The sequence below is a fragment of the Pelmatolapia mariae genome, linkage group LG16_19 (assembly GCF_036321145.2).
Source record: "Pelmatolapia mariae isolate MD_Pm_ZW linkage group LG16_19, Pm_UMD_F_2, whole genome shotgun sequence".
Classification (NCBI taxonomy): Eukaryota; Metazoa; Chordata; class Actinopteri; order Cichliformes; family Cichlidae; genus Pelmatolapia; species Pelmatolapia mariae.
Genome location: NC_086241.1, coordinates 24,187,044 through 24,212,372, shown reverse-complemented (window position 1 = coordinate 24,212,372; position 25,329 = coordinate 24,187,044). Strand labels below are relative to the sequence as shown.

At 40.5% G+C, this 25,329-nt stretch overlaps 2 protein-coding genes across 2 annotated transcripts in view; one reads left to right on the top strand and one right to left on the bottom strand.

The window, feature by feature from the left end:
* cerkl (ceramide kinase-like) overlaps positions 1–1,270 on the top strand; it is a 34,471-nt gene extending 33,201 nt beyond the window's left edge. The window contains exon 15 of the mRNA XM_063498887.1: positions 609–1,270. Within this exon, the coding sequence (XP_063354957.1) occupies positions 609–687 (79 nt within the window). The 3' untranslated portion in view covers positions 688–1,270. The remainder of the gene's footprint in view (positions 1–608) is intronic.
* Positions 1,271–1,381: 111 nt separating this feature from the next.
* itga4 (integrin alpha 4) lies at positions 1,382–25,329 on the bottom strand. Its single transcript, XM_063498885.1, has 29 exons — positions 25,020–25,329; positions 23,374–23,559; positions 22,836–22,954; positions 22,510–22,610; positions 21,085–21,217; positions 19,696–19,763; positions 19,261–19,396; positions 15,716–15,801; positions 15,509–15,571; positions 15,291–15,431; positions 14,907–15,015; positions 12,605–12,699; positions 11,676–11,766; positions 11,547–11,592; positions 11,140–11,294; positions 9,828–9,982; positions 9,554–9,706; positions 8,958–9,034; positions 8,474–8,615; positions 7,549–7,650; positions 7,162–7,238; positions 6,825–6,914; positions 6,556–6,643; positions 4,392–4,499; positions 4,104–4,229; positions 3,885–4,010; positions 3,704–3,802; positions 3,473–3,592; positions 1,382–3,274 (listed from the first exon to the last, which is right to left on the bottom strand). Exons 2-29 carry the CDS (start codon positions 23,544–23,546, stop codon positions 3,173–3,175), a joined length of 3,081 nt encoding a protein of 1,026 aa, XP_063354955.1. The 5' UTR covers positions 23,547–23,559; positions 25,020–25,329; the 3' UTR covers positions 1,382–3,172.

The following is a 25,329-nucleotide window of genomic DNA, read 5'->3' as shown; positions in this document are numbered from 1 at the left end:
ATCGAAAGAAATTGAAAAATTTAGCAAAGACCTGAAAATGCATCTGATCCATCTGCTGCTCACTGAAGCCTCATTTGAAATGGTCTCAGTTTAAGTGTGGTTGTTAAGAAGCCATTCTTCATGAATGGAAACGTGGCTGAGTTGTGCCAAATTACATAAGAACTGGATTGAAAATCAGTGACAATAGATGTTATAGAGGGATGAATTCATATTTGAATATTTGGATCAAATTTTTTGTGTGTGTGTGTGGAGCAGGTCAGGAGAGAGGTACAACAGTGAGTGTCAACAGCCATCACTAAAGCAGGTGGAGGCTCTGTCATGTTTTGGTGCTGCTTTTCATCCAGTAGTGCAAAAATTGATGAAATAATGAAGAAAAGTACCAGCAGATTTTGATCCACGATGCAATTGGTTTCATTTTTCACAGTACCAAGCGACTGACTGGTCTCCTTGTCCTGGAGCTCACACTGTGTTTGTTTCTTTACATTCTGTGACATTTACATCAATACCAATCAAGCCATCCTCCTGCAACCATAGCAACATGTCTGCAGGTCCTTAATATCCACCTGACTGTGTGTCTGTGTTTCTGTATGTCTTTGTGGTGCATTCAGAGTCCACCCAAGACTCATCACTCTGTACGGCGAGGAGGTGGAAGAGGCCGAGTCGTCTGTCTCCTGCAGCTGCATCTGAGAACAACAAGGGGGCGCTGCTCTGTGTGACACTCACCACGGTAACCAAAATGACTCAACAGTGCTCTTTGTACAGACTCTGAACTCACAATTTGAAACTTTGGTCGTCCGGCCATGATTTTAACGATATATTCATAGAGGAAAAATAAATGAAATAAAAAAAGCTCCTTTACTTTAAAGCTGTATTAATTTTATATTCTTTTTATCAAAGTATAATGTGAATGTTTTGTAAGTTTTATTCATGTATCAGCTGCAGAACTGACCAATGCACATAAAACTGGTTTAATGTTTACAATTTACTACAGTTTCATTACCCATTTCTCTCAGATCATGTGACTTTAATTTCATATGTTGCTTTTTTTCATTCAGTTTTTGTTTCTGTGGCAGAGAACAAACTTGTTTAATTTGTGTTCAAAATCCAGTTTATTTCACTTCCCAAAGGGTTCATGTTTGAATAAAGGTATTAATAGGTGACTTTTCTATCTGTGCAGACGATGGTGAAGCAAAAACAGACCTGATGTATGCATGTAGATTCTCATTTTGACTCAAATCATACTGCGACTGGAATAAAGTATAAAAATCAAGCTGTTTAAATAGAAAATCCTTTATTTTAATAGAAAAGTGTTGCTAAAAGCAGTGAGACTCTCCAGTGCAGAACAACTTCACATAAGAACATCAAAGTCACTTATTAAAATATTAAAACACTCGCTGTGAATCTGTGAGGTGCATTTGTATTAAACACACACCAGAGTGGAGGGCAGCAGCTGAGTGAACAGTCTGCATGGAGACCGTTAACACAATGCTTTAAAAAAAAAAAAAGTATTACTTGAACCAACAAGTTATCAGTTTAAAAAGCCCAGGTGTCAATTTTAGGAAGTATGACTGAAAAAACTGACCACATCAAACATGTTTACTTAGTGTTTGTGATGTGTCTGTTCAGAAGATGGAGCTTTGTTTATGGCCCGAGCTCTCAAAGTATTCTTTTGAAAATGGTGATTTCAAGTAGTTGTCGATCATTAGGCCTCCCACCTACCTCACACTGGTAGGAGTGGTTAACCTTAAATGTGCTTTATTTAAAATGCATCACATTTATGTTTTTTTCCTCTCTTGTTTTATTTGTATTAATTTTAATTTAAAGAGCTCCCACAGGACAAACTTTTTCATCTGCATCACATTGTGATTGTTACCACATTAAAAGAGCCTTCGTGCCTCATTATGTTTGATTCTGTGTGTTTGACCCTCCTGGGCCCAAAAGGAGGAGGAGTGGAGGAGAAATGCTCATTTCTAGCTGCCCTGCGTGGTGCACTTGTGCTCATCTGGCTGTACATTGTTCTCATTGTTTTTCCCTCCACATACCAGCATGGCTTCCTGTTTTCTTCTTCCCTGAATGGCTTCCAAAGCATCAGAGAAACTGTAAACAAGTGTGAAATCAGGCTCACGGGAAGGTTAAGGAACCATAGCACCAGGAGGCAGCACAGTGGAGGATTCACTGTAGAAAGATCCTGCATTCTGCTCATTTTTCAATCCTCTGCCCTGAAATTTCTATTAATCCTACATCAAAACTGCCCTCAGTTTCCTCTATTGTGAAGCAGTTTGCAAAAGCAGGAGGGTAGGTAAAAACAGATAGCGCTAATAAGCTGATCATGTCCTCCACGTTGGAGTATCCAGCCAGTGATCAACATTGCTGGCTCAGTGAACTAACTTTGTGCAAAACAAAAATGTGTGGATTTGCATCAGATGAGCTGATTGTGCTTTAAAAATTTGCTGGTTTAAGCAGAGGAGACACATCCCAAAACAAATAGTGGGAGGCAAAAAACAGTGTGATCACCCCTGTTACCAGCAAATCCCAGCAGCCATCACCTTCTTCCTCCAGCTGGACGACATCCAGTGTGTGCCACAGGCGTCAAATGATGCAGCACAGCCAGTGAGTCAGCCTTTGTGTGTTTGTGTGTGTGTGTGTGTTGGTCAGCAGGTGAACAAAATTCAGAAAATAAGTTACACAGACAAAAGGAAGGTTTCCCAGAGCTACGAGCCAATCAGAGGCAAAGTTTAAATCACCTGAGATCATAGAAAGTGATGTTCTTTGTTTTGTTTTCTCCTAAAAAGAAGAGTCAAAATGAAGGTCATTAATCCCAGGAAGCTCCGAGGCTTTCCGATTGGTTCAGATTTGATGACTTCCGGTTCACTTCCCTTTTAATTAATCCTCTATCCATCGAACGCTGCAGTCTTTTTTCTTTCAGGTCTTTGGATTTCTCTGGTTCCTTTTTGTGAAAGCATGTCGGCAAAATAGTTTAAAAGGTCACAGTCAGATTCAGGAGGCGTTCACTGTCACGTGTTAGACTCAAACCCTCGGAGCGTAGACGGATTTCACTGACCGATGACGTTCACAGTGCTGCAGTAAGACTGAGGCATGATGAACACTCTTTCATAGGTACAATGTGAACTCCACCTTAGGGTCAGATCACGGGCAGAGAGAACAATCCGGGTTAGGTAGTGCTTTCTCTTTTGCTGTGCTTGGGAACGAAGTCCCAGCTGTCTCTGTTGAACTCTTCCTCCTTATGATGTAATTCTCTCTTGAAGAATCCAGCCTGACGGACAAAGAGAAGAAGAAAACGTGAAGCCTGTGTATCAACTGCAAACATTAAACTGCAACATAATGTGGTTGGTCAGTACCGCAGAACTGAGCCATGACATTTTACAAGATGGCAGATTGTTAAAATACACCAGTTATTGGTGGGAGAATTGTCACAAAAATGAGTTTATGTTGAAAAACAAAAATTGAGTACCTTCCACAGACACCAGATGAGAGCTGCCAGGATTGTTAACCCCACGGCTAAACTGACAACGACAATGAAGATTTTCACCATCGCTGAGGGTTTCTGGGTAAAAACTGCTTCCACCAATACCTGGAAAAAGTGCAACATACATCTTTAACATTGCTGCACCACGGCAACTGTGAAGCCCAGACTCTCGGATCACACAGCAGTGTGTTCTGATTGGCTGCAGGGGGGTTTTACCTGTGCTACAGGATGATCCTGGATCAGGATGGTGTTATTATCTTGTTTAGGTGATGACATCACTGCCATGCTTTCCAGGATCATGATCCCATGGCGACCCTGAGACACAGAGAAAGGCATCAGGGACCAGAAACTCTGGCAAAATGCAGTGTAATCAGTCGCCTGCGTGCGAGTGTGTTACCGGAGCTTGCCGTAGTACGGCAGGATTCAGGTTGGCTTCCAGTTGGATGGTGACCTCTCTCCCCGCCTCCAAATTACCGAGGCGACACACCAACCACTCACAAGTCTTATCGGTGCGGCCACAAAACTGAACATAGAGAACAAAATTAAAGTTTGCACCCTTGCATAAGCTATATCTGAGAGACCACATTTTTATGTGTGTGTGTCTGTGTTTGTGTACCATTCTACGGGTGGAGGTGGGCGAAAAGAAGAAGATGAGTTGTTTGATGAAGTAAGCTTCAGGGACGTCGCAGTCGTCGATGACTGAAACAGTTGTGTCACTGATCTTACACAAGCCTTGAGACGACTGCAGAGAGAATTCATGTGTTAGTACGGTCTGTTCTGTCGCCATTTACGAATAACTTTTCTCACGCTCGTGGCTTGTTTCACCTCAATTCCAGCCATGACACATGAGAAACCACACAGAACCTAAGCGTCAAACCCACTGCCGATGTTTGTGTTGATGTACCTGCCAACCGACCACTTGCAACAGCCTGTGACGGTGAGGTGCGAGGATCTTCGGCAGCGCAATTTCAACCACAGTGTCGACTGACCTGCTGGGACCGGAGTTTAACACCTGCAGGCAGATGGAACAAGATGCTGAGACTCTCTAAGGCAAGGACGTGTTCATATCAAGAGCCCTGTTTATTTACCTTGTGTTTTTTCACCTTTTGATGTGTGGGCACCAGTGAAAGTAAACCAAATGAGCACAAACATAGCAACAACTTCCTGTTTGGTTCTGAACACTTCCCTTTAAAGAGTTGCTAAAAATTGTTGATTGGCTCCAGTTTTCATGATGTGCTACTACTACCAAGACCAAAGGTTCCCAATTGAAACCAGAAATGACCAACTTACAGATGACGACTTTCCTAAACTCTTCATCCAGTGTTGATGAAATTGGACTTGCTGTGAAGTTTTAGCTTCACATATGAAATTGTATTTTTGGACAGCTGCATATTTATTTATTTATTTTTTGGTTAAACTAGTCATTCTTCTATTCCATTTTCTTTGACTATATGCTGTTGAAAGTACCGTAACACATAGAACTCGCACCGTGATCTCTGTGTTTCCTCATTTGCTGACCTACATTCTTAAATAAATAAGTTTGGTCATGCAGGCATCTATAAAACAAAATGTGACCAAGTGATGAAACCAGCATGTGCACTTAATATTCTGGGGAACTTACGAAACTAATGTCATGACACTTCTGTGTGTCACAACATCCCACCTTGACACATCTAAGTCTTCATAAACTCAGTACATAAGTCCATCCATCCTTTTCCGCTTATCAGGGTTGTGTGTGTGTGTGGGTGGAGATGGTGGAGTCAAACTCAGGACCTTCTTGCTCTTCTTTTTGGCATCAGTGCTAACCATTATGCCACCATGCTGCCAATACACATATAATATGTCATATTTAAATAGTCTTTTTTATATAGACCTCTGTTTTGGATTTTTCTACTTTTCCGTAATGAAGAAAGGTAAAACGTCAGGATTTGAACTGATCATCAATAGATGAGAAGATGCAAGTTTAAATTTATGAATGAAAGGAATCTTAAACGATAGCCAGTCAGTTCAGAAGAAGCAGCATAGTTTATCTTTAAAGCAGGCGACTCCTGAAAATTGTTGACCAGCAGCTTTTAGATCTTTTTTATCTTTTTTTTGCTCTTTTGGGACAAATGTGGGAAAGAACTTTCAGATTTAACACGTTAAAGAGATACACCCAGCTCTACAGCATACAGTTCATTTAAAACATTAAAGTTGACTGTACTTTTATGAAGCAGCTTATATTTAAGACACAGAAGAGGGTTTAAATACAACCTCAATCTCTCCTCTGAAAAGGTCAGTATAGTGAAGCAAGCTTGCTACAAACACCCTGCGACAGATTGCAGTGGAAGCCCTCTTTGTAAATAAAGTGAATGACGACTAACTGATTTTTTTAGCTTCTGATTCAGCGTCAGGGTCCTGCTAGACCTGTTAGATGTTTTTTTTCCTGATTGCTTATGCCTCAAAGTTGGAGACAGTAAACATTATTCTCTTTAAACTTTGCATTTGTGATCAGCAATAAAGCTTGTCATGGTGTAGTGGTTTAAATTTGCTTAAAAAAGATCATTGTTTGCTCTCACGAGAAGACACAAACCCCCGTTTGGGGTTGTGTCAGGAAGGAGATCCGGCATTAAAAATCTGCCTAAATCAAATACAGAGCTGCACTGTGTGACGATCCCTTGTGAATATGGGAGCAGCCGAAAGTAGCTTTTTATTGTTCTGGTCACAAAATCAAATTTTGACTTAAATAGTATCATTTATGTGCTCTCTGTTGTTTAATCAGGATAAAATGGAAAAAACTGGAAAATATCGTATTATAATGTTATACTGCCTCAGCTCAGTGACATGTTTTAACAGAACAGACTCACTGTTTTTAGTGTTACTATAACATACGGGCAGACATACACATAAATCAAACTGTCTGCAAATGCGTACAAGTCTACCAAAGTTAAATGTTAAATTTAACCTCAATGAGCTCCATCTGTTACTGTTTTGCTTGTTTGGCATTTAAAGCATCCAGAAGTGTGTTTGCATCCTGTCTGATCACATATATAAAAAAAAAAAAACCCCTCTGAATCAGGCTGACCTACCTTGTATGTGTAATTGAAGCTTTCTGAATAGCAGTTAGTGGGAATCAAGTCTTCATCTCCAACTTCAAAAGAGGAGGGAGTCACAAAACTGTAAACAGGCAGACAGAAAGCATTGGGATTAGTTCTCTGGAGTTAAATATGTCCTTTATTTCTGCACTCTGAGGAAAAAATGTTTTTCACATGAATTTCACTGACACGGTTAAAAAAAAACACCCCAAAAAAGCCTTTGACAAAGCAAATAATAGTAATGCACAACAAGGTGAGCTCACCCGTGGATGTTCACATTGACTCCATATTTGAGAGGAAGGGTGAGGCTGATGGAGTTGTCATGGAGATATTCCCTCCTCTCATAGTTATCACTGAAGAGAAAATAAATTTCACATATTTTTACTCCCTGATGGTTTGATTCAAGGTTTAAAAGTCTATAAAGCTATTTCATATTCAGTATTGTTTCTTCTTCTTCTTTAATGTTCACATTAATCTGCATTCTACATGCTCCTTTACAAATAACACTTTATCTTCATACATTAGTTTGCTTTACTGTCATAGCTTCCTTGCTGCGTTGTTTTCCTCAGAAAAATGATGAGGTGAGCGGAGGAGATTTACCTGCTGGTGTTGACGTGAATAAGGTTTTGGCCAGGTGTGCTGTTCTGGTTGACATCCAACAGAAAGCTGATATTCAGCTACAAGAAAAAAACATTACTTAACATCTTCCTTCTTTATGATTTTTCCTGCTAGAACTTTTTTACACAATACAGGAATCTCTACTCTGAACCAGCTGCGGTTCGTTTCACCAGATAGTTTTGCAATATTTTAAACAGATAAGTCGAAGAAAAATAGAGAACTGAAAGTGCAAAAACCCGCTCTGACCTTTGATATGTGGACCACAGGAAGTTGAGGACCCATAATAGCTGGCTGGAGCACGACATTCAGGTTCCTCATAATTTTAGTATATGATCAGTGTGTGATTACCTCCAATTAGCTCGGGCTTACCTGGGTGTGCGCTGGAAGGAGGAAGCTGGTCACGCTGCAGTCAACGCCCACTGTTATAGCGTTGACTTCCTGTGTGACATCACATCTGACCACATTGTCCTCCTGGTTGAAGAGAAGCAGGCTTGTTTTGGTTTTGTTATGTATTATAATATTGACAATAATCATTTAACAGTTAATGCTGTGTGACTGTCTGTTTACACAGCAGTTTTAACTGTAAGACCAGCCATGAAACATACTGCTGTCCATTGTATCTGCCTATGGTTGCTGATGACACTGTCTAAGAGAGCAGCAGTCTGCTGTTCATCTTCATCTAGGTTCTCAAATAGAGTTCTGTTTTTCTAAGAATGATGGCACTTTTTTCTCATTTTACCCAATCAGCATCCACCTCTGGCAGCTTACTCAGCCAGGACCATTTAGGAGTACATACACGACGGTAGGTATGTTTTTCTGCCCTAAAAACAGCCCTGAAAATGACCCTGAAACACACAAGCTACACACCATTTTATCTATTGATTCAGTTCAGTTTTATTTATATAGCTTCAAATCACAACAATGGTTCCCTCAAAGCTCTTTGTGAGGTAAAGACCCTACAGTAATAGAGAGAAAAACCGAACAATCAGAAGAAGAAATCAGACTTGGTGACAGTGGGAAGGAAAAACTCCCCTTTAACAGAAAGAAACCAGGCATAAGAGATTACAGTTAGTAACTGATGCAAAATGGTGTATAAACACATAGAGAATGAGAGAGGTGAGTTGTGTAAAGAAAAACACTTGGTGCATCATGGGAACCCCCCCTAAACCTATTGCAATTTAACTAAGGGAGGATTCAGGGTCACCTTATCCAAACCTTACTATAAGCTTTGTTAAAAAGGAAACTTTTAAGCCAAATCTTAAGAGTAGAGAGGGTATCTGAAAGTTTGACTCACATTTTGCAGTACTTTAATGTAGTGGATGTTGCTGGGCAACCGTAGCGTCAGTCGTGGCAGGAAGGCGTCATCTCCAGAGTTCACCAGTGATGCTTTCAACATGATAGTCTGCCCGGATCCCAGCGCAAAGTACTCCTGCTGACTGAAGACAAACACGACAAACAACAAGCATCGCTGGAGTTACAATCAGAATCAAACTTTCTCTACTGTTGAAATACTTTTGATTTCTTTTTTGGTTTTAACTTGCATATTTTTACAGTTTGATCTCAGGAGCCCAAAGTGTGAAGCTGAATATAACCAGCAACTCTGGCACTTACTAATTACAACAGCATACAGCACACATTTATTCTCTACACAAAAATATGCAAACACAACAGCTTGATATCCTTTTTTTTCCACGTATATTCCGGTTGTTTCCCTGTTTTGTTTTTTGTCATTCACACACAGGTGCCTGCAGTGTGTGTGTGTGTGAGAGAGATCTTACTGTGGGAGCACTAGATGAGCTGACAGCTGCATGTTTGTCGAACAGTTCACCAGGGAGCAGGAGCGAGCAAAACGAGTCTGAGAGAAAGAAAAGAAGCAGCGGGTTAGCCGTGAGAATAAATAAACATTTCGATCGTGTTACTTCAGTGACAACATCAAACAACTTGAGAGGTTCAATAAAAACCCCCTGATGACTAACTCCACCTGTGAATTCCTACTTGTAAACTGTTCCTGCACTGCTTTATGAGTGTGAGCAACATGCGGGGGACGCACACAGCAGGAGGGTGTTAATGTGCTGAGATGCAGCTGAAAGCACATCTGCATAGGCGAGATGGTTTGTTGATACACAAAGGTCGAACAAAAATAAAAAATAATAATTTGCAGATGGCTTAATGTGTTAGTTTAGCAGTATGCTAAACTTATGCATAGGCTTGTATTCTTTTATAGATGATTAAGCTAATTCATTGTGTTGTAACTGCAAGTAGAAATTTACCATTTTTATTTAGAGCAGATTTATAAATATAGATATTGATTACTGTGTGCATGATGGGCTGTTCTAGCTGTTATTTGCTGGGTCTTTGTACGCTAGCTTGGTACCTGGCTGGTGATGGTGTTGCGGTGTCCTGCGCTCTGCTGCAGAATGGGTTTTAACGGAGGGAAGGATGTGGAAGAGGCTCTGCGGCTGTTTGTCTCCCTGAGACTGTAAGAAACCACAAACTGAACCGGAGTAAAAATGTCCCTCACATCTTTCTGTTGGAGGAAAGAAAAAGGGTTCAGAGGAGGAAAGAAACTTTTTAGCATCACTGCTGTTAATCCAATCAGTGCATCACATGTTAATATGCCCAAAATAGACAGTGGGTGAGTCTATTACCCTTTGGTAAGCCACATGGGCCACACAAGTGAGATGCCCCTGTCGTGCTCGTACACGCTCATTTGTGATATTGGACGATCCGTTACCGTGGAAATAGAACCGAGGTGGGAAGGACGGTTTATGGAGGAGGTCAGAGGTCAGATTATACTGAAGATCTGAAAAAGAGAAGAGAGAAACAACCTTCAAAAATCAGGCTGTACACTTTATGGAAAACAAATGTTGCCATTTGAAGAAGTTATCATCCAGTCCCAGCACTGAAACTGCAATTAGGCACATTGCTGTTGTACAAGAGGATAGAGGGGAGAAAGAGAAAACGGCTGGAGGGTTGCATTTATGTATTTTACGATAAGGACAGTAGGAGTGTGACTCTGCAGCTTTGGCTGACCGATTACATAAAACTGACCACTACATTCGTTTATGAGATGTTCAGATGAGCGGAAAAGCAAAGCTGTTAATTTACCAGTCAATCTATGTCCCCACCCTCACCAATGGTCACAAAGGCTGCACAGTGAAGGAGACGTGACGAAAATGAATTTTCTCCAGAGACTGGCCTCTCCCTTAAAGATAAGGTGAGGAATTCAGGCATTCGACAGTGGCTCAGAGTAGAGCTGCTACTCCTCCACACTGAAAAGAGGCAGTTGAGGTGGACTGGACATTTGACTAAGAGGCCTCCTCAGCACCTCCCAGGTGAGGTGTTCCGGACATGTTCTTCCAGGAGGAGGCCCAGGGGTAGCCCTAGGGCATGCTGCACAATTATTAATTTAAAAACTGTAAGGTAAAGACTCAACAATAATAAAGAGAAAACCCCAGCTATCAGATGCACTTGGCGACAGTGGGAAGGAAAAAATCCTTTTTAACAGGAAGAAAACTCCAGCAGAACCAGGCTCAGGGTGTGGCAGCCAATTGCTGTGACCAGTTGGGGGTGTGGGGAGGGAGACAGGACTAAAGACACACTGTGGAAGAGAGCCAGAGATTAATGTACAGTTTATATCTCTTAGCTGGGCTGGGAACCCCTCGACGTTTCCCTGGATGAGCTGGAGGAGGTGGCTGGGGAGAGGGGACATTTGAATTTCTCTGCTTAGGCTTTGGGTGTCACTGGGGACGGTTGCTGCTGTGGAGTGTTTCGGTGAGTAACATCCACAAGAATGACTGGTTCCCCAACAAAATACTGCATTATAGCAAGTTGTTCCAGTCACCTGCTGTCACTGACTCTAATGATGTGCTTGATTGGTGTTTACTTTTAAACATAGGTAGCTTTTAAATTTTATAAATTAACAGATAATACAGTAAAGAGGTGCAATTAGGGCAGTACCTATGTGCCCTCTGAAATGTCTGGACTGGACACTGAAGCAGATGGTAACGTTAAAGCAGGGAGCTGGATGCTTGAGCTCTCGGCACAGCGCCATCCGATCGTCGATCTGCTCCGGCAAGATCAAAGACGCGTTCACTTGAATCACTGGACGGGTCCTGCAGCACAAGCACACAGTCAGAGAAATTATCACAGCATGCAGACTGGGGTTTATGAATCACTGAAAACAACTGAAAACAAATAAAGCAGGTGGATTTTGTTGTTTTCACCATATTTTCCACAGATGTTGGGACACTTTTGGTTCTCTTGCAGTCTACATACATTAAAAAAAACATTCCTGTTCACTACTATGAGAAGACGGTAACTACAGATTGAGTCTGTTTCAACAGGAAGCTTCAGTGACGACTTACCTGAGAACCACGGCTGAGTCAGAAAGGAACGCACCAACTGCCACATCTGCAGAGATAGAGAGGGTTTAGCCTGCTTAAAACGATCTAATGAAGCAAATATGGCAGACGTTTTGGCACAGAATTGTTTACCCTTGTAACCGTTATCATCAATGTCAATGCCAGAGCTCAGCGACTGGCCGAACATCCTGAGGTCATGGCCAAGGGTGGATCCAGTAATCCTCTGAAAGCACAATGGTAGGTATATCATGAAAGCTAGTGGTGTAATGATATTACTTAAAAGCACAGAAGGATATAAGTACTAATGTGAGCATGTGCAAGCAAGTATGCCAAAAGGCCAAATACAGCAGCCTGGGTTCCACTCTGACCAGTGGCCCTTTGCTGCATTTCTTCCCCTACTTCATTTCTGTCTCTGTTTTCCTGTCTATTCTCCTCTGTGCTATTAAAAAGGCCAAAAAATGTCTCATAATATTCTTATATTTTGGGGGGATTTATCATTAGTATAACTCTCACACTGTTTTTTCTTCTGTTAATATCTTTTCTGATTTTTGACTGATCTCAGTCTTAAAGAAAGAATAGATCATTTGTCTTGTTTTGATTTGTCCCGTCACTACAAATTCATAGCTTTAACTCTTGGATCTGTGCTACTTTTCTCTTCTATTTTTTTATCTATTATATTTAATTATTTTTGAATCTCTCTTTGAGCTATGACTGCAAGGGGATCAGGTCAGATTTTGCATTTTTGTTAGACATGTTATTGCACTGGTAAGTAAAAAGTAAGTAAGCGACATTTTTACCTGCACGTCATCCTCATTTATAGGATTTAAAGACAGGTAAGTCCCCCACATACACATGATTCTCTAAATTAAACAGGTGAGTTATATAACAATTTGCCCAGATACATCTTGGGGGAATTATGTTTAGAGAACAAAACCTTGGTTTGTACCAGGCTGAAAACATGTTTACTTCTGTTGTAAAATTGGGACATTCATATCTTGTTTCATTTGAGAACCTGCAGTTTTTCTTTTTTTCAGCCCTGGAGGTTTTTGCTCAGTTTGTACCTGGGATGGTGTTGATGAGATGCCCTCTTTTCTGCCGTTGTAGATGTACACGGCTCCTTTAAGGTCGTCTTCATGTGGAGCACCAATCGCCACATCTATATACACACACACACACACACACACACAAAATTTGTATTTATATACTTGAAAGGACTCTTGTTTTCACTTGTCACCAACCTACAGTGCCATGAAAAAGTGTTCATCCCCTTCCTGATTTCTGTCTTTTTTATTTTTACACTTTTGTACTTAAATGTTTCAGATCATCAAAGAAATTGTAACATTAGTCAGAGAAAACCTGAATAAACACAAAATATAGTTTGTTTTTAACATAAATTGTGATTTAATTTAATAAGGGAAAAAAGTTATCCAAACTTACTTTATGTGAACAAGTAATTGCTCCCTAAGCCTTATAACTGGGTGTGCCACCCTTGGCAGCAAGAACTGCAGTCAAGCAATTGGCAATGAGTCTTTCACATCACTGTGGAGGAATTTCGATCCACTCTTCTTTGCAGAACCTCAAAGTGTCAGATTTATTCAGAATACACTGGAGGGTTTTGAAGCACGAACAGCCAAAGCATCTCAATCAGATTTGAGTCCAGATTTTAGCTTGGCCACTCCAAAAAGCCTCGTTTTGTACTTTTTGGGTTTGGTTTAACCAGAGCTGGACTTCCTGCATGTAACTGATCGTTGTCAGGCTGTGAAATGAACCATATTTTAAAATCTGCATTTGTATTTACTCTGGTTAGCTTTAGGATGGGACAAATAGTTTTTCACAGCACTGTTTCAGCCTAACCTCAGCTTTGATTTCCTTTCTTCAAAGTAGTCGTTGGTTCTTGTGATTTTTTACATAAAATTTTCACACACTTTAACATTACCATTTACTAATCTTTAAATTCACAGGGTAATTTTTGTCCTTTCTTGTTTTTTCAGATGGATAAAAGTATGCAAGAGTATATAAACATAAGTAAACACCAGTATGGTCTTTTAATATTTAACTAAAGTATCCTTAAAATATTGAGGTCATGGACACACTAATGCAGTCAGAGATACTTCCATTGTTTCAGACATCAGCACACTGATTTACATTTATTTCTTGCCTTACCATATTTCCTAGTTTACTGTAACGCTAACTTAAAATCAGTCTTCATAGTAAAATTTCATGACTATAACTTTTCCTTTTTTCTCCAAAAGGTAGGTGGGTCCACCCTGTGTGTGTGTGTGTTAGTGAACAGATACAGTGTGTCCCCAAACCATGGGTACACACACACCCTTTTATCTAGCTGTGGCAGATTAGAGGGCATGTTCAGTTACAGTGCAACAACAGTATGTCATTAACGTTTAATGAACATAATAACACCCTCCACCCCTCTCACAAACACACACACGTACAAACACACACACAGACACACACAAACACACAGAAGGTAGGGGTCTTGATGTATGTGTTAGGGCGTTGTGTTGAAGTCTGTGTGATGTTCTTTACTTTTCAGGAAGTCTCAAGTAGTTGGTCGGCTTGTAAGGTGCCTAAAATACATCATCACTACATGCATGTTTTTTGTTATGAAGCTCAACAGCCAGTAAAGTAATGTAGTAGCATTTCTAATGTTTGTGCTAATGCAGTAGATCTGTGCAGAAAGTAAAGAGAGCAGCACTTAAAGCTCTCTAATTACCACTCTCAAGGTGCCCTGGAGCACACAAGTGAACCCACAGCTGCTCACTGTGGGTTTTGTGCTACTGTGACAGCTACTGAAGCAACAGCAGAGCATGTGCTGTTAGCAGTAGCAAGAGCAGAAACAGTAAAAGCAGGAGTCGTTTCTAAAGTATAGTACTTATTTGCAGTACAAAATCTTCTGTTATTTGTAGTACTTGGAAGAGAATGAAAAACAATGTTGCAATACTCTTAGTACTAGGAATAGTTATAGTATTTGCAGGCAGGTTCGCCAGCAGTAATATTAGCAGTGGGACTAGTAGTATCTGAAGCAACAGTTACTTAAACTTCATGGTTTTTGCACTAAGACAGTTAAAGGGATATTAACATTTTGCAATAGTACTGCCATCAGGATTTATCTTTATTTTTACTGCTATATATATTTCCTTTAATGTATTTTTAATACTAAAAGTATTTATAGGAGAAGTAGTCTTCAGAAGCATAAGAAGGAAAATTTTATAAACTTCTAGTACTAGCATTAACTGTCACATATTCAGTACTTCTGGTTGTAGTAATATCAGCGGTGTTGTGTATACCAAAGCTTGCTTCACTAAAAAAAAACAACTTCTAGATCAGTCGGCGTGTGATTCCTACCAGGGTAACCATCGTCATCCAGGTCTCCCAGGTCTGCGATGCTCTCTCCAAATCGGGCGGCGTAGGCGTTGCTGCCAGTCAACTGAAACTGCTCTTCCTCTAGCTTTGCCTGAGAAAGGACACAGGACACGTTAACATGTCATCTCAGAAAGTGTAAAGAAAGAAAGAAAATAAGGTCTGTGTTCACAATCAGGTTCCTTTATTTTTAATTCACAAAGACTCGTCCTCATAGCGTCACATAAATCAGATGTTTTCATCTCTTCAGGGAAAGTTTTACTCGTTATACATGGTTGTATGGAACTGTGAAATTAGGATTGACAGCAGAAACAATCAACACATCACGCATCACAGTAAAATAATACCATGCTCAGTGTTCCTGCCTACCTGCCCCTGGTTGATGTACACATGGACTCTCCCTTCTTCTCTCACGTTGCCCGTTGCCATCGGAGCACCGACCAACAGGTCTGACAATCCATCAGCGTTTAGGTCCACCACACAAACACTGGAGCCGAAGTAGGATCCCAGCTACACAAAGACATGAGCTAAGTGCTAAGCAGGCAGTTGCTTTGAATGGGGAGTGTTAATGCTACGGAGCTTCATACCTCTTTTCCAGAGACTTGGGCCACAATCCGTAGCACGCTGTTGTCTGCTGTAAAGATGAAGACCTGCACAGTGTATACGCACAGTCACTGAATTTAACATCACATCTGCTGTACATAACACAAATAAGAAATCTTTACATCACTGCACCAAAGATGCAGCGAGGATGAGGCTGGCGGTGCGGCCCTTGCAAGTCAGGTAGGTCTTACCTTTCCCTTCTGATTGTATTGTGGAGCTCCACCCACCACCTCCACACTTGCAGGACTCAGGAAGTGACCAGCTCCGACAGAATAGCCTGAACAACAGCAGGGCACATGATTAATTAAGGTAAACTTTAATTTGGGTAAAGTTTCCATTCATTCTCATCTGCTTATCCTTATCAGGGTCGCAGTGGGGCTAGAGCCTATCCCAGCTACAGGTCACCAGTCTGACACAGGGCTAACACAGAGAGAGAGTGCCTGGGTGAAGTTTACTTTAATATTAATACTCCATTAAATTTTCAAAAGGTTGACATTCTTATGTTTGTCATACTCTGCCTGATAATAACAATTCTGTCCTTTTACTTAAACTGCTATTTGCACAGTGTGGCGCTTTTTCATATGACTGAGGCGGAGTGTGCAGGCATGTCACATAATTCACAAGTACACTTGTACAAGTACACATTCACTTGGTAGGTGATTCTAGAGCAACCAATTCAGGAAATGTCTTGTGAAGCAGGAAAGGAACCATCAGAGCTCTGCTCATTCATTTGGCACAAGCCTGTGTTCACAGCTAACCTGCAAAGCTATGTTGTTACGTATTTCCACCGCACAGGTGACTGCTGGACTTCCCAGTTGAAAACTTTTACCAGATACTGTGCTTCCCGACTAAAATGTTTTCAGTATGGATCTTTAGAGAAAACTGGATATTTCTTTTACTTGTGAAAAGACCTCAGCTAGCTCCTACCCCATTTATAGACTTAAATGCTAAGCTAATCTTCTGCTTCTCAATGTAAATAAATAAATCCTTATGTAATTCATATTATTAACACTGTATAAAAACTGTTTACAAATTGTACATCAACCTGAAACAGCAAAATAAGGTAGAAACCAGTCTGTTGGTTGACACAATTTTACCAGCAGTGGTGAAAATTTGGTTTATTGGTTAAGGTTTCAGATCAGGTTTGGCATGTGGTCGATCTAAACTGAGGTAAACCATTTGTGTGTGGCAATGCATAGATAGTCAAAAACAACCACAGGCTTAAAAAAAAACTTCCTGAAACTGTTTCCTGTGTACACACACACATACACATACACCAGTGGCCTGAAGACAAAACTCAGTAAAGTTTCTACCCCCATCATAAGTGAGAAGAAACCATTTTGCAGTCTGAGCTTGTATAATTGTCATTTCAGCAGCTCCTCAGCTCCTCACCACTGGTGTTTGTGGTTTTTATGTCCCGTGGGAACCTTGAAGATGTTTTCACCTACAGTTTTCAGAACATAGCACCTCTCTGCTTGGCTTCCTGTTTCTCATGAACACTGAGAGGTGATGCATATGCTAAAATGCATTCGTATAGCCTCTATTTCTGACATTATCTTGTGGGAGTTTTTTCTTTTGGTTTCTTAAATCAAAACATAAATAAATGTGACATTTGCCATGTCTATATGTACCCTTTATCCTCCTTAACACATGGGCCAATCTGCACCAACATCATTACAGATTAAGATCTATATGTTATTAGAAAAATATATAAATCTCAGTTCCTTTGATTTTTGTATTTACTATGTTCATCTAATCATCCCCCTGCAAATGTGATGATATGATCTCTGTTTTCAGTTGTTTCACCTGTCAATTTCAACATGCGTAACTTATATTGTATATTTGTATATAATATTGTGTGCGAGTGTGTGTGTGTTTAAGTTTTCGTCATCAGACTATATACACACCTAAATTGCTCAAGGATTAATAAAGTATAGTGATTCTGATTATACGGCGGTATAAGGCACATATTCAGAATAACAAGATAAACTAACCATACATGTCTGTATACAGGAGTGATGCTAGAAAGAGCAAAACAATGCATCAACACAGGATGTAAATGTGTACATGCAGGTGTCATGACACGTATTCCTGCCAATGTTTTTAGATAAGTCTGCTGATCTAAGAGGCACAAACAAAAGGAGGAGTCTACCAGCAAAGGCAGGAAAGTTACTAAGTTAACAAAAATGTAATAATTAGACTTTAAATTAGCTTTGCAAATATTTTACAATAAAGAAAAATCAATAAAGAAAATAACAGGGCTATGCACACTTTTTTTCATGCAAGAAAGATCCACAGGGCAAAAACGTGTTCACTGTGAAGCCGTGAGCTTTTTCAGTTCCTGCAGCTATCAGCGGTGACAGTGTTTGCTTTAAGTCAGATAACGTGGCGCGCCGATAATTTAGCGCCAAAATGCAAAATCAAGACTTTAAAATGAGACTCTGCAAACCAATGGGTGGCATCAGCGTGGTTATCTCTGTCACATGCAGTTTATGATTATGAGGATGAGAGCACACTGTGTATATGTGATACAGCTCAAAACGCATATAACCAGTTGACATTGAAAGCAAAGCTACGTGTTTGTCCCCAAATACTTAACAAAGCTTAACCTTTGTTCTCCCGGTAAGCAAAATACTGAACGCATAAAGTCTGTTTATATCAACTTACTTACACTTCCAGGACAAATTTCCAAATTTAACTTCCACCTGGAATACTTTTATTGACTTTAGCAAAGCTAGTTAGACATTTTAATAAATGTGCAGGTTAAGTGAACTCACACTAAACTACAGTTTGTGATTAATTAGCTTTTGCTGTTTGGCCACTTCCTTTGCTAAAACTGTTTACACCAACTTCAGAGCTTACAAGAGAAAGAGAAAAAGCCAGTGTTACTCTCTCTTAAAGCCAAAAATGCTTTAATTGTTAGTTTAATTTAATGGTCTTTTCTTATTGGTAGTAAGACCTAACAGGTACAGTAAAATAATGACCAGATAGAGTCTTTTCAATGTTTTTGTTTCTATTATTCACGTCTCTGTGAAAGCTTCATAAACGGATGGAAGGAAACCTACGACAGTAGCTGTAACTAAAATTAAGTTGGACACTGAAGTGAAACTAAGGTAAGTATCATATTCACAGACAGAAAAAGTGCTACCTCTGTGTGACCTGTTATGATGTCTCCACAGCACACAGCATAGCCATGAGCAGCTGTACCAGTGATAGCATATCCTGGAAGCTGCTTCTTCATGCTTATTTTTTATTTAATTTTTTATCCTAAGATCTGGATAGGTTTGTTTCTTATAGACCAGATCAGACTATACTTAACAAAGCGCAGAACATTTCCTTTCTTTGAGTCGAACAGCAAGGAATGAATCCCGGTGCTAGTTGCGTTGCTGTAAAGTGGCAGGAAATGTTTGCATGAACAGTAACTAAGGTAGTCTTCTGACCAATATCAGCTTTATGTGAACACCTGTCAGTGAATCTCCTTTTGGGCGTGAGACTTTTTACCTCAACATGGTGGCTACAGCGTGTGAGTGAACAGCAATCAAAGAGGAGCTTCACCTTCACATTTTGTCAATCCAAGCCGCAGAATGAGAATTGTGTTTAAAGAAAGGGACAAAAGCACAGACCGACTCTCTCTGATGAGGCTTGTGGTGAAAGCACAACACTGGTAGGTAACAGCTGTGTTCTGGAAGCGGGCTAACATTAGCAGTGCTGGTAGAGGGGCGGGTGGACTACTTACCCAGGTAGCTTCCAAATTTGACGGCTTCAGTGTTGTCATTATCGAGGTAGGCTGAAACCTTCCCGCTGGTGGTGTTATAGACCAGAACTGAACCAGTCCAGTAAGATGTCCCTGGTGCCCCCATGATGACCAGATCCTGAGAAAGAGAGAGCCTCTATATTATAATGTGATGACTTTATTTAAGCTGCATTATATGTATAGCTGAATATCTTAGATTAACTCTTACATATGTTGCTTTAAAATTGTACTTCTGATTTGATAATGTCACAGTTTTGCTCTTTTTAAAAAAAAACTTGAATTTATACATTTTCATAGCCTGAGGAGCAGCAAGAGGAGAGCAGATGGCTTTTTAAAACATGAATGGACCACGTTCAGTCTGCAAGAGGAAACGGGGATGACACGATTTTAACAAAGCGTGTTGCTTATGTTACTGACCTCTGTCAGGAAGTTGGAAATACCCGCCTGACATGATCCATAATCCTCTCCAAACTTCCTTTGGTGGTCTGTAGGAGACACACAGGCATGTCAAAAGGTGAAGGTGAACAAACGAATAAATCCCTCTGCAGCTGAACAGCTGCTGGTTTCACATGCACACACATTCATATCGCTACAGTCACGGTCATGGTTTTACATATCAGGACATTATTTAAAGATAAAAAGCAAAATAAAAAATAGTCCTTACCAGATGTTAAAATTGGGTACATATAACCTGAGATGTACAATAACATAACATACTGGACTGTCACATTACTTATTTAACAAAAATGAAGACAAAATGCAGAAGCAGTGTGTGAAAAACTAAGTACAAAAGACTTCATGAGTCTCTGCTTTATAAGATGTTTCCCTTCACTGAGGTTTGGGGCGGCTGTACATGCACAGCTCTCTTAAAGTCCTGCTACAGCGTTTCAGTCGGCTTGAGGTTTGAACAATTGGATATTGTAACACTGTGATTCTTCTCTTCCGTCAGCCATGAAGCTGCAGATTTCTGTTGCGTTTGGGACTTTGTATGATCCAGTTTGGTACAGGCTTTAAATATAGGACAGAGGTCCACACGTTTGACTCTAGAATACTCCTACGACGTGTTTGTGCTGAATTGCTGTTTGTTTTTGCCAAACTCGGCACTGTCCCATTTTCTCTCCCTCCAAATAAGCCATCCTTGTTCAGTCTTTTTTTAATTGCACTGTTATGAACTTTTAACATACTAACTGAGGCCTGCGTAGTCTGACATGTAGCTCTTGGGGTTTTTTGTAATTTCTTTGAGCATTGCACAGTCTGACCTTGGAGTGCATTTGCTGGAACGTCCACTCCTGGGAAGTCTGACAGCTGTCATGAATGTTTTCCACTTGTGAATAAACTCTCTCAGTGTAATAATAAATGAACCCTTCCCCGACTGATGGGCAGCTTCTCTAAAATCATTGCTGATGTCTTTTGTCCTGAGCATTGTGCTGCTGCTCCAGACCAGCAAACTGCCAACGTTTGATGCATCTGGCTCTTAATTACCTTCTTAATTCCTATAAAATCAGGACTGTGTCTGTTTTGACTTAATAGCTGTTAAATAAATAATATCACTGTGTAATTTTAAGACCTGCCACTTTATTTGTATTATGTCCTGATATGTAAAACCACAGAACTGTCAACAGGTGAGTTTCGTTTTACTATGACAACTGTATGTTTGTGACCTTTATTGACATCATGTAATTTGTAGTTCTTTACCCTGTTCTACAAAAGGTTGCTAGGTCAAAAAGTTGTTCTCTCTAGTAGGAAGAGAGGAATAAGTGTAACCATTAGAGCAGCATGTGTGTGTGTGTGTGTGTGTGTGTGTACCTCTGTAACAGGGGATCATGGCCTTGTAAGTTTTCATGTCGCTGCCAAAACGATAACACACCCCATTCGGAAGCTTGTTGTTCTGACCATCTTTCTTTGAGTAGAAGACGTTCTTCCAGCGGTGACCACAGGCCTGAAAACACACAAACACACACACACAAACAACATGTGACATGCACTCATTACTAAGTCACACGTTGGCAGCAGAGTGTTGTTGTTCCCATGACCTAAGTCACTGTAACAAAAACTGTGTGTGTGTTGAACATTATCATTTTCCTGTATGTTTCTTTGCTTATTTCCCCCCCTGTGCAACACAGACGATCACAGTGAGGAGACATTTGGTGCTGTAAATACTTTCTCAATCACATCACTGCCTCCATTGTGTGTAACAGAAATGCCTTCAGGCTTTTCAAATGTTGCTGTCTGTTGTGCAAATGTTTCAGGCTTTCGAAGTGACTGACCTGCTGTTTAATGACTGCTGACTCTTTGTCCTAAAGCTGGAAGTAAAATGCATTTTTGTTTAAAAAAAATAAGAGTCCATAACCTCTGAGTTTGTTCATGACACTGTGCTAATGTGCGCTGACTGTTTCTCTACAGTGACCCTGCACCTTGGATTAGTTTCTTTGAGTTCTCTAACTCCCTCTTTTTGCTTCATGTTGTGAATCATAATAGAGTAAAACAGGGAGTGCAAGGGATATTCATTTGTCACTATAATAAAAAAGAGACACATCCCTAAGTGTGCGAGATCTGCTAATAGCTCAGTGAGCACTGAATTGTGGACATCATTGCTAAACTAATCTAGTCTGACTACCTACCACTTTCCCAGCAACAAACAAACCTAACAGCACAATGGCTCCTCTGAAATGCTGAATGATACAGAGAGACAGATTTTACATAACCAGCACTAAAAGGGATTTCCATAAAAATTGTTAAAAAATACCTTTTCTAGGTTATATAATTATATGATGTGCACCATGCCTTCAAAGCACACCACCAACCATCGCTAGCCCTGAAATGTTAAGCACTGCAAACTCTTATCCGCTGGCATTTACAGTCTTTCAGATGGTGTCTGTTTTTATGACATGCTGCCCTACCTCACTGGAAATACCAAAAGTTTACAGCCTTTCTGAACAGCCACACTGTAAAACGGAGTGAAAAACCACTCTTCACCCAGAATGGTGAACTGCATTTCGTTAAAACTTGAGGTTTGTCTGACAGAACTGCCACAGGCCACGTGTTTTATGTCCAAATGGTGTTTCAGAAAATCCACCAAGAACACCAAAGTCACAACAACGGTCATGTTGAGGAAACTGCTGAACCAATGAAGATGATAAAACTAAGAAAACCGTGTTTAGTGTCGCCCACCGAGCATCAATAACAAGGGGTAAAAACCCAACTAGCACAGAGAGAGTGTGTGTGCGTTACCAGGATGTGTCCCCCTTCCTTTTCAGGTTGTCTGGATAAACTGACTCCCATCCACTGGTGATCACGCTCAGCTTCACACGTCTTTCCACACCGAGACACATCTGCATACACATGCATACGTGGTTGACTGTCAGCATATCACCTTCACTCACCTTATATAGCATCTACAGCACATCCAGACTTATTAAATATATGTGTTTATAACACTAGCACACTAATGGATGTTTTGGCTGAACTTGCATCTCTCATCTGAGTTTCATCTCCATCAACAGCTGGAGTAATGCAGGGGGAAAAGACTAAACACAAAGGCTGACAAAAACACACACCAGCAGTCATGTGGTGGCATTCCCGGGGTCCAGCAGCAGCGATGCTGCAGCGGAGAACAGCTCCTGGAGACACTGAATGATCGGAGGATGTGTTTGCGACTGGCGCTCCAACAACTAACCTAAAAGAGGGAAAGAGAGGCATTTAGCACTGGTTTTGTCTTTGTCTCAAGTATCTAAATGGCATCTGTGTGTGAAGCATCAAAGAGCTGCTCTCATTGGCAAGAACTGGCTAACTGGTGTGGGCACACACACACAAAGTGATACTGTGTGAAGATGGCAGCTTACGGAGCATTACTATGGTAATTAAATCAATTAGAATAAGACTGTAAGAACAGCTGTGAGTTGTTTTACAATTTAAAGTGCATGAGTGAGGTTATTACTAGCATGTAGCATTCTTTGAAATGTAGTTTACGATGATCAACGGCACATCAGTGGACAATCAGTAGTAGATAAACAGATCAAAAGTCAGGGTTAGGGTTGGAGGGGGCTGGTGAGTTGTTAGTAGACCAATAACGTGAATACTAGTAGTGATCCAGACCAGCTCTCTGTGTTGTGGCGATACAGCAGGACTGAGTATCCGAACATGGAGGAAGGCGGGCCTTTAAACTCCAAACTGTGGTCCTGATCCAGACTGTATCCTGCAGCAGGAGGAACCAGGGCCTGAACTAAGACCATGACCAGTGCAGACACACTGGCCGCGGAGACCTTCATGATGGAGGGCAAACTGCAAGAAGAAAACAGAGGTTATGCTGAATGAGTACAGGAATTTACATTCTATCGCTACACAGTTGGTCATTGAAGCAAATCTTTAAAGTTTCCTTTAGATTTTTCCCAGATTTTTCTTTTCACAGTTTAGTTGTGTCTGAGTGGGATTTATGTGACGGTTGCCCAAAATGTGGCATTCCAGAAGTGTGAGGCTATTACCAGCGTTTCCACTGTAGGACATCAGTAATTCATTTAACTGGACTTTATGGAAAAAAGGGGAAATTGCACAGGTTTATCCTGTGACTTACTTCAAATGACTTGTTTGTTGTTGTAATTTCCCAACAAATAACAGAAAATGTATTCTAAAAAAAAGAATAAAATCAGCTTTAATTTACTTAATTTATGAGCAGTTAATGTCAATCGATACCTGTGATGAGAACAAAGTATGTTTAATTCGAGCATGCATCACTTTACTTAACACCACAGTTCACAGACTATTAGCACGCTAAGTATGTCAGCCTGAGTTTTGGCATATGTAAATAACAAAATGCAATCTAATTAAAGGATGAGTTTTTGATGTTTAAATGTTTCACTGAGTCTAGACATGAGATAACCAGATGATTAAACCAAAAAACCCATACTGATATATATCAACTGTCAGACAGTCTCAGAGTTACTTAGGAGACACACCCCTGTGAAGTACTCTGGTGTCTGGTTTTATAAGAAACCACAGCCAGTGGCTGCTTATATCCAACCACAGACTGAAAGCAGAGGAAATCACTTAATTTGTTCTGGTTAAAGTAAAGAAAAGTTACATCTACTGTTCCATCAGTGCAAAAATCAAAGTGTTTCTGCTGTCTGCTCTGGCTATCAGTTTCCCCCTGCTTCCAGCCCATATGCAAAGCTCAGCTAACTGTCATCTGGCTGTTTCCTAATCTATACAGCAGGAGAGAGAGTGAGAGAGTGCTGCCAATCATTCTTCTTGTCTAAAAGTGAACAAAAAAAGTCAATCAAGTCGATTTTCCAAAATTGGAAAACTGCCAAATCTATTTTTCATTGTGCTTTTGTTTCTCTGGATTTGTTTATTCATCTTAATTTCCTTATTTTAGCCTGTTTGAATCATGCTGGGCTGTGGTTGCTCTTACAGAGTAAAGTACAAAGTTACGATTTTCTAAATAAACATCAGCTTAATAACAGCTAGTTAAGTAATGGTCCAGACATTCAAACACACTGTTGTCAAGTTTCCAATGTCGAGGACCCCCAAACTTTCGGGTCATATGAAGAGTTATGACTTTACCGACTGCTGCCATTATTACCAGTTTATTTACAGACTCATTGAACAGTTAACACAGAAATATTTTTTTCAGCCTGACTCTTTAACCACAGCAGTGTTTGATTCTTCATCAGCTCTATCAGTCATTCACTGTGTAAACGGTCCACATTTCGGTTACTGTACCGCTCAGACAGCAGAAAGCCTACCCCGGGTCAGACAGCTGTTATCCCGGGTCAGACAGGTCCAGGGGCTGCCGGTGACAGACTCAGGAGAACCGCAGCGCGTTAAAGAAGTCTCCGTTAAATCCACTTTATTATTCCCCGCGGGTCTCGCTCGTGCGTAAATCCTCCTGTTGCTCCCCAAGTCTCCTAGAGAGTCTCGTGCGTGGACCGGCTTCGCACGAGACTTGTGTGTTCTTATTCGGGCAAACACGTGCAGTACGAAAGAAGAACTAAGACGAGAGAGATTGAATGTTAAAAACAGAAAAAACAGAGTGAAAACTTGAGTTGAGCAGAG

What these genes read in the sequence shown, in the direction of transcription:
- itga4 (XM_063498885.1), bottom strand. Translation starts at nt 23,546, where the DNA reads ATGAAGGTCTCCGCGGCCAGTGTGTCTGCACTGGTCATGGTCTTAGTT. An exon ending in ATGCCACCACATGACTGCTG is followed by an intron (nt 22,611 to 22,835) that starts GTGTGTGTTTTT and finishes ATGTGTATGCAG; the next exon opens with ATGTGTCTCGGTGTGGAAAG. An exon ending in AGGATCATCCTGTAGCACAG is followed by an intron (nt 3,593 to 3,703) that starts GTAAAACCCCCC and finishes CACTTTTTCCAG; the next exon opens with GTATTGGTGGAAGCAGTTTT.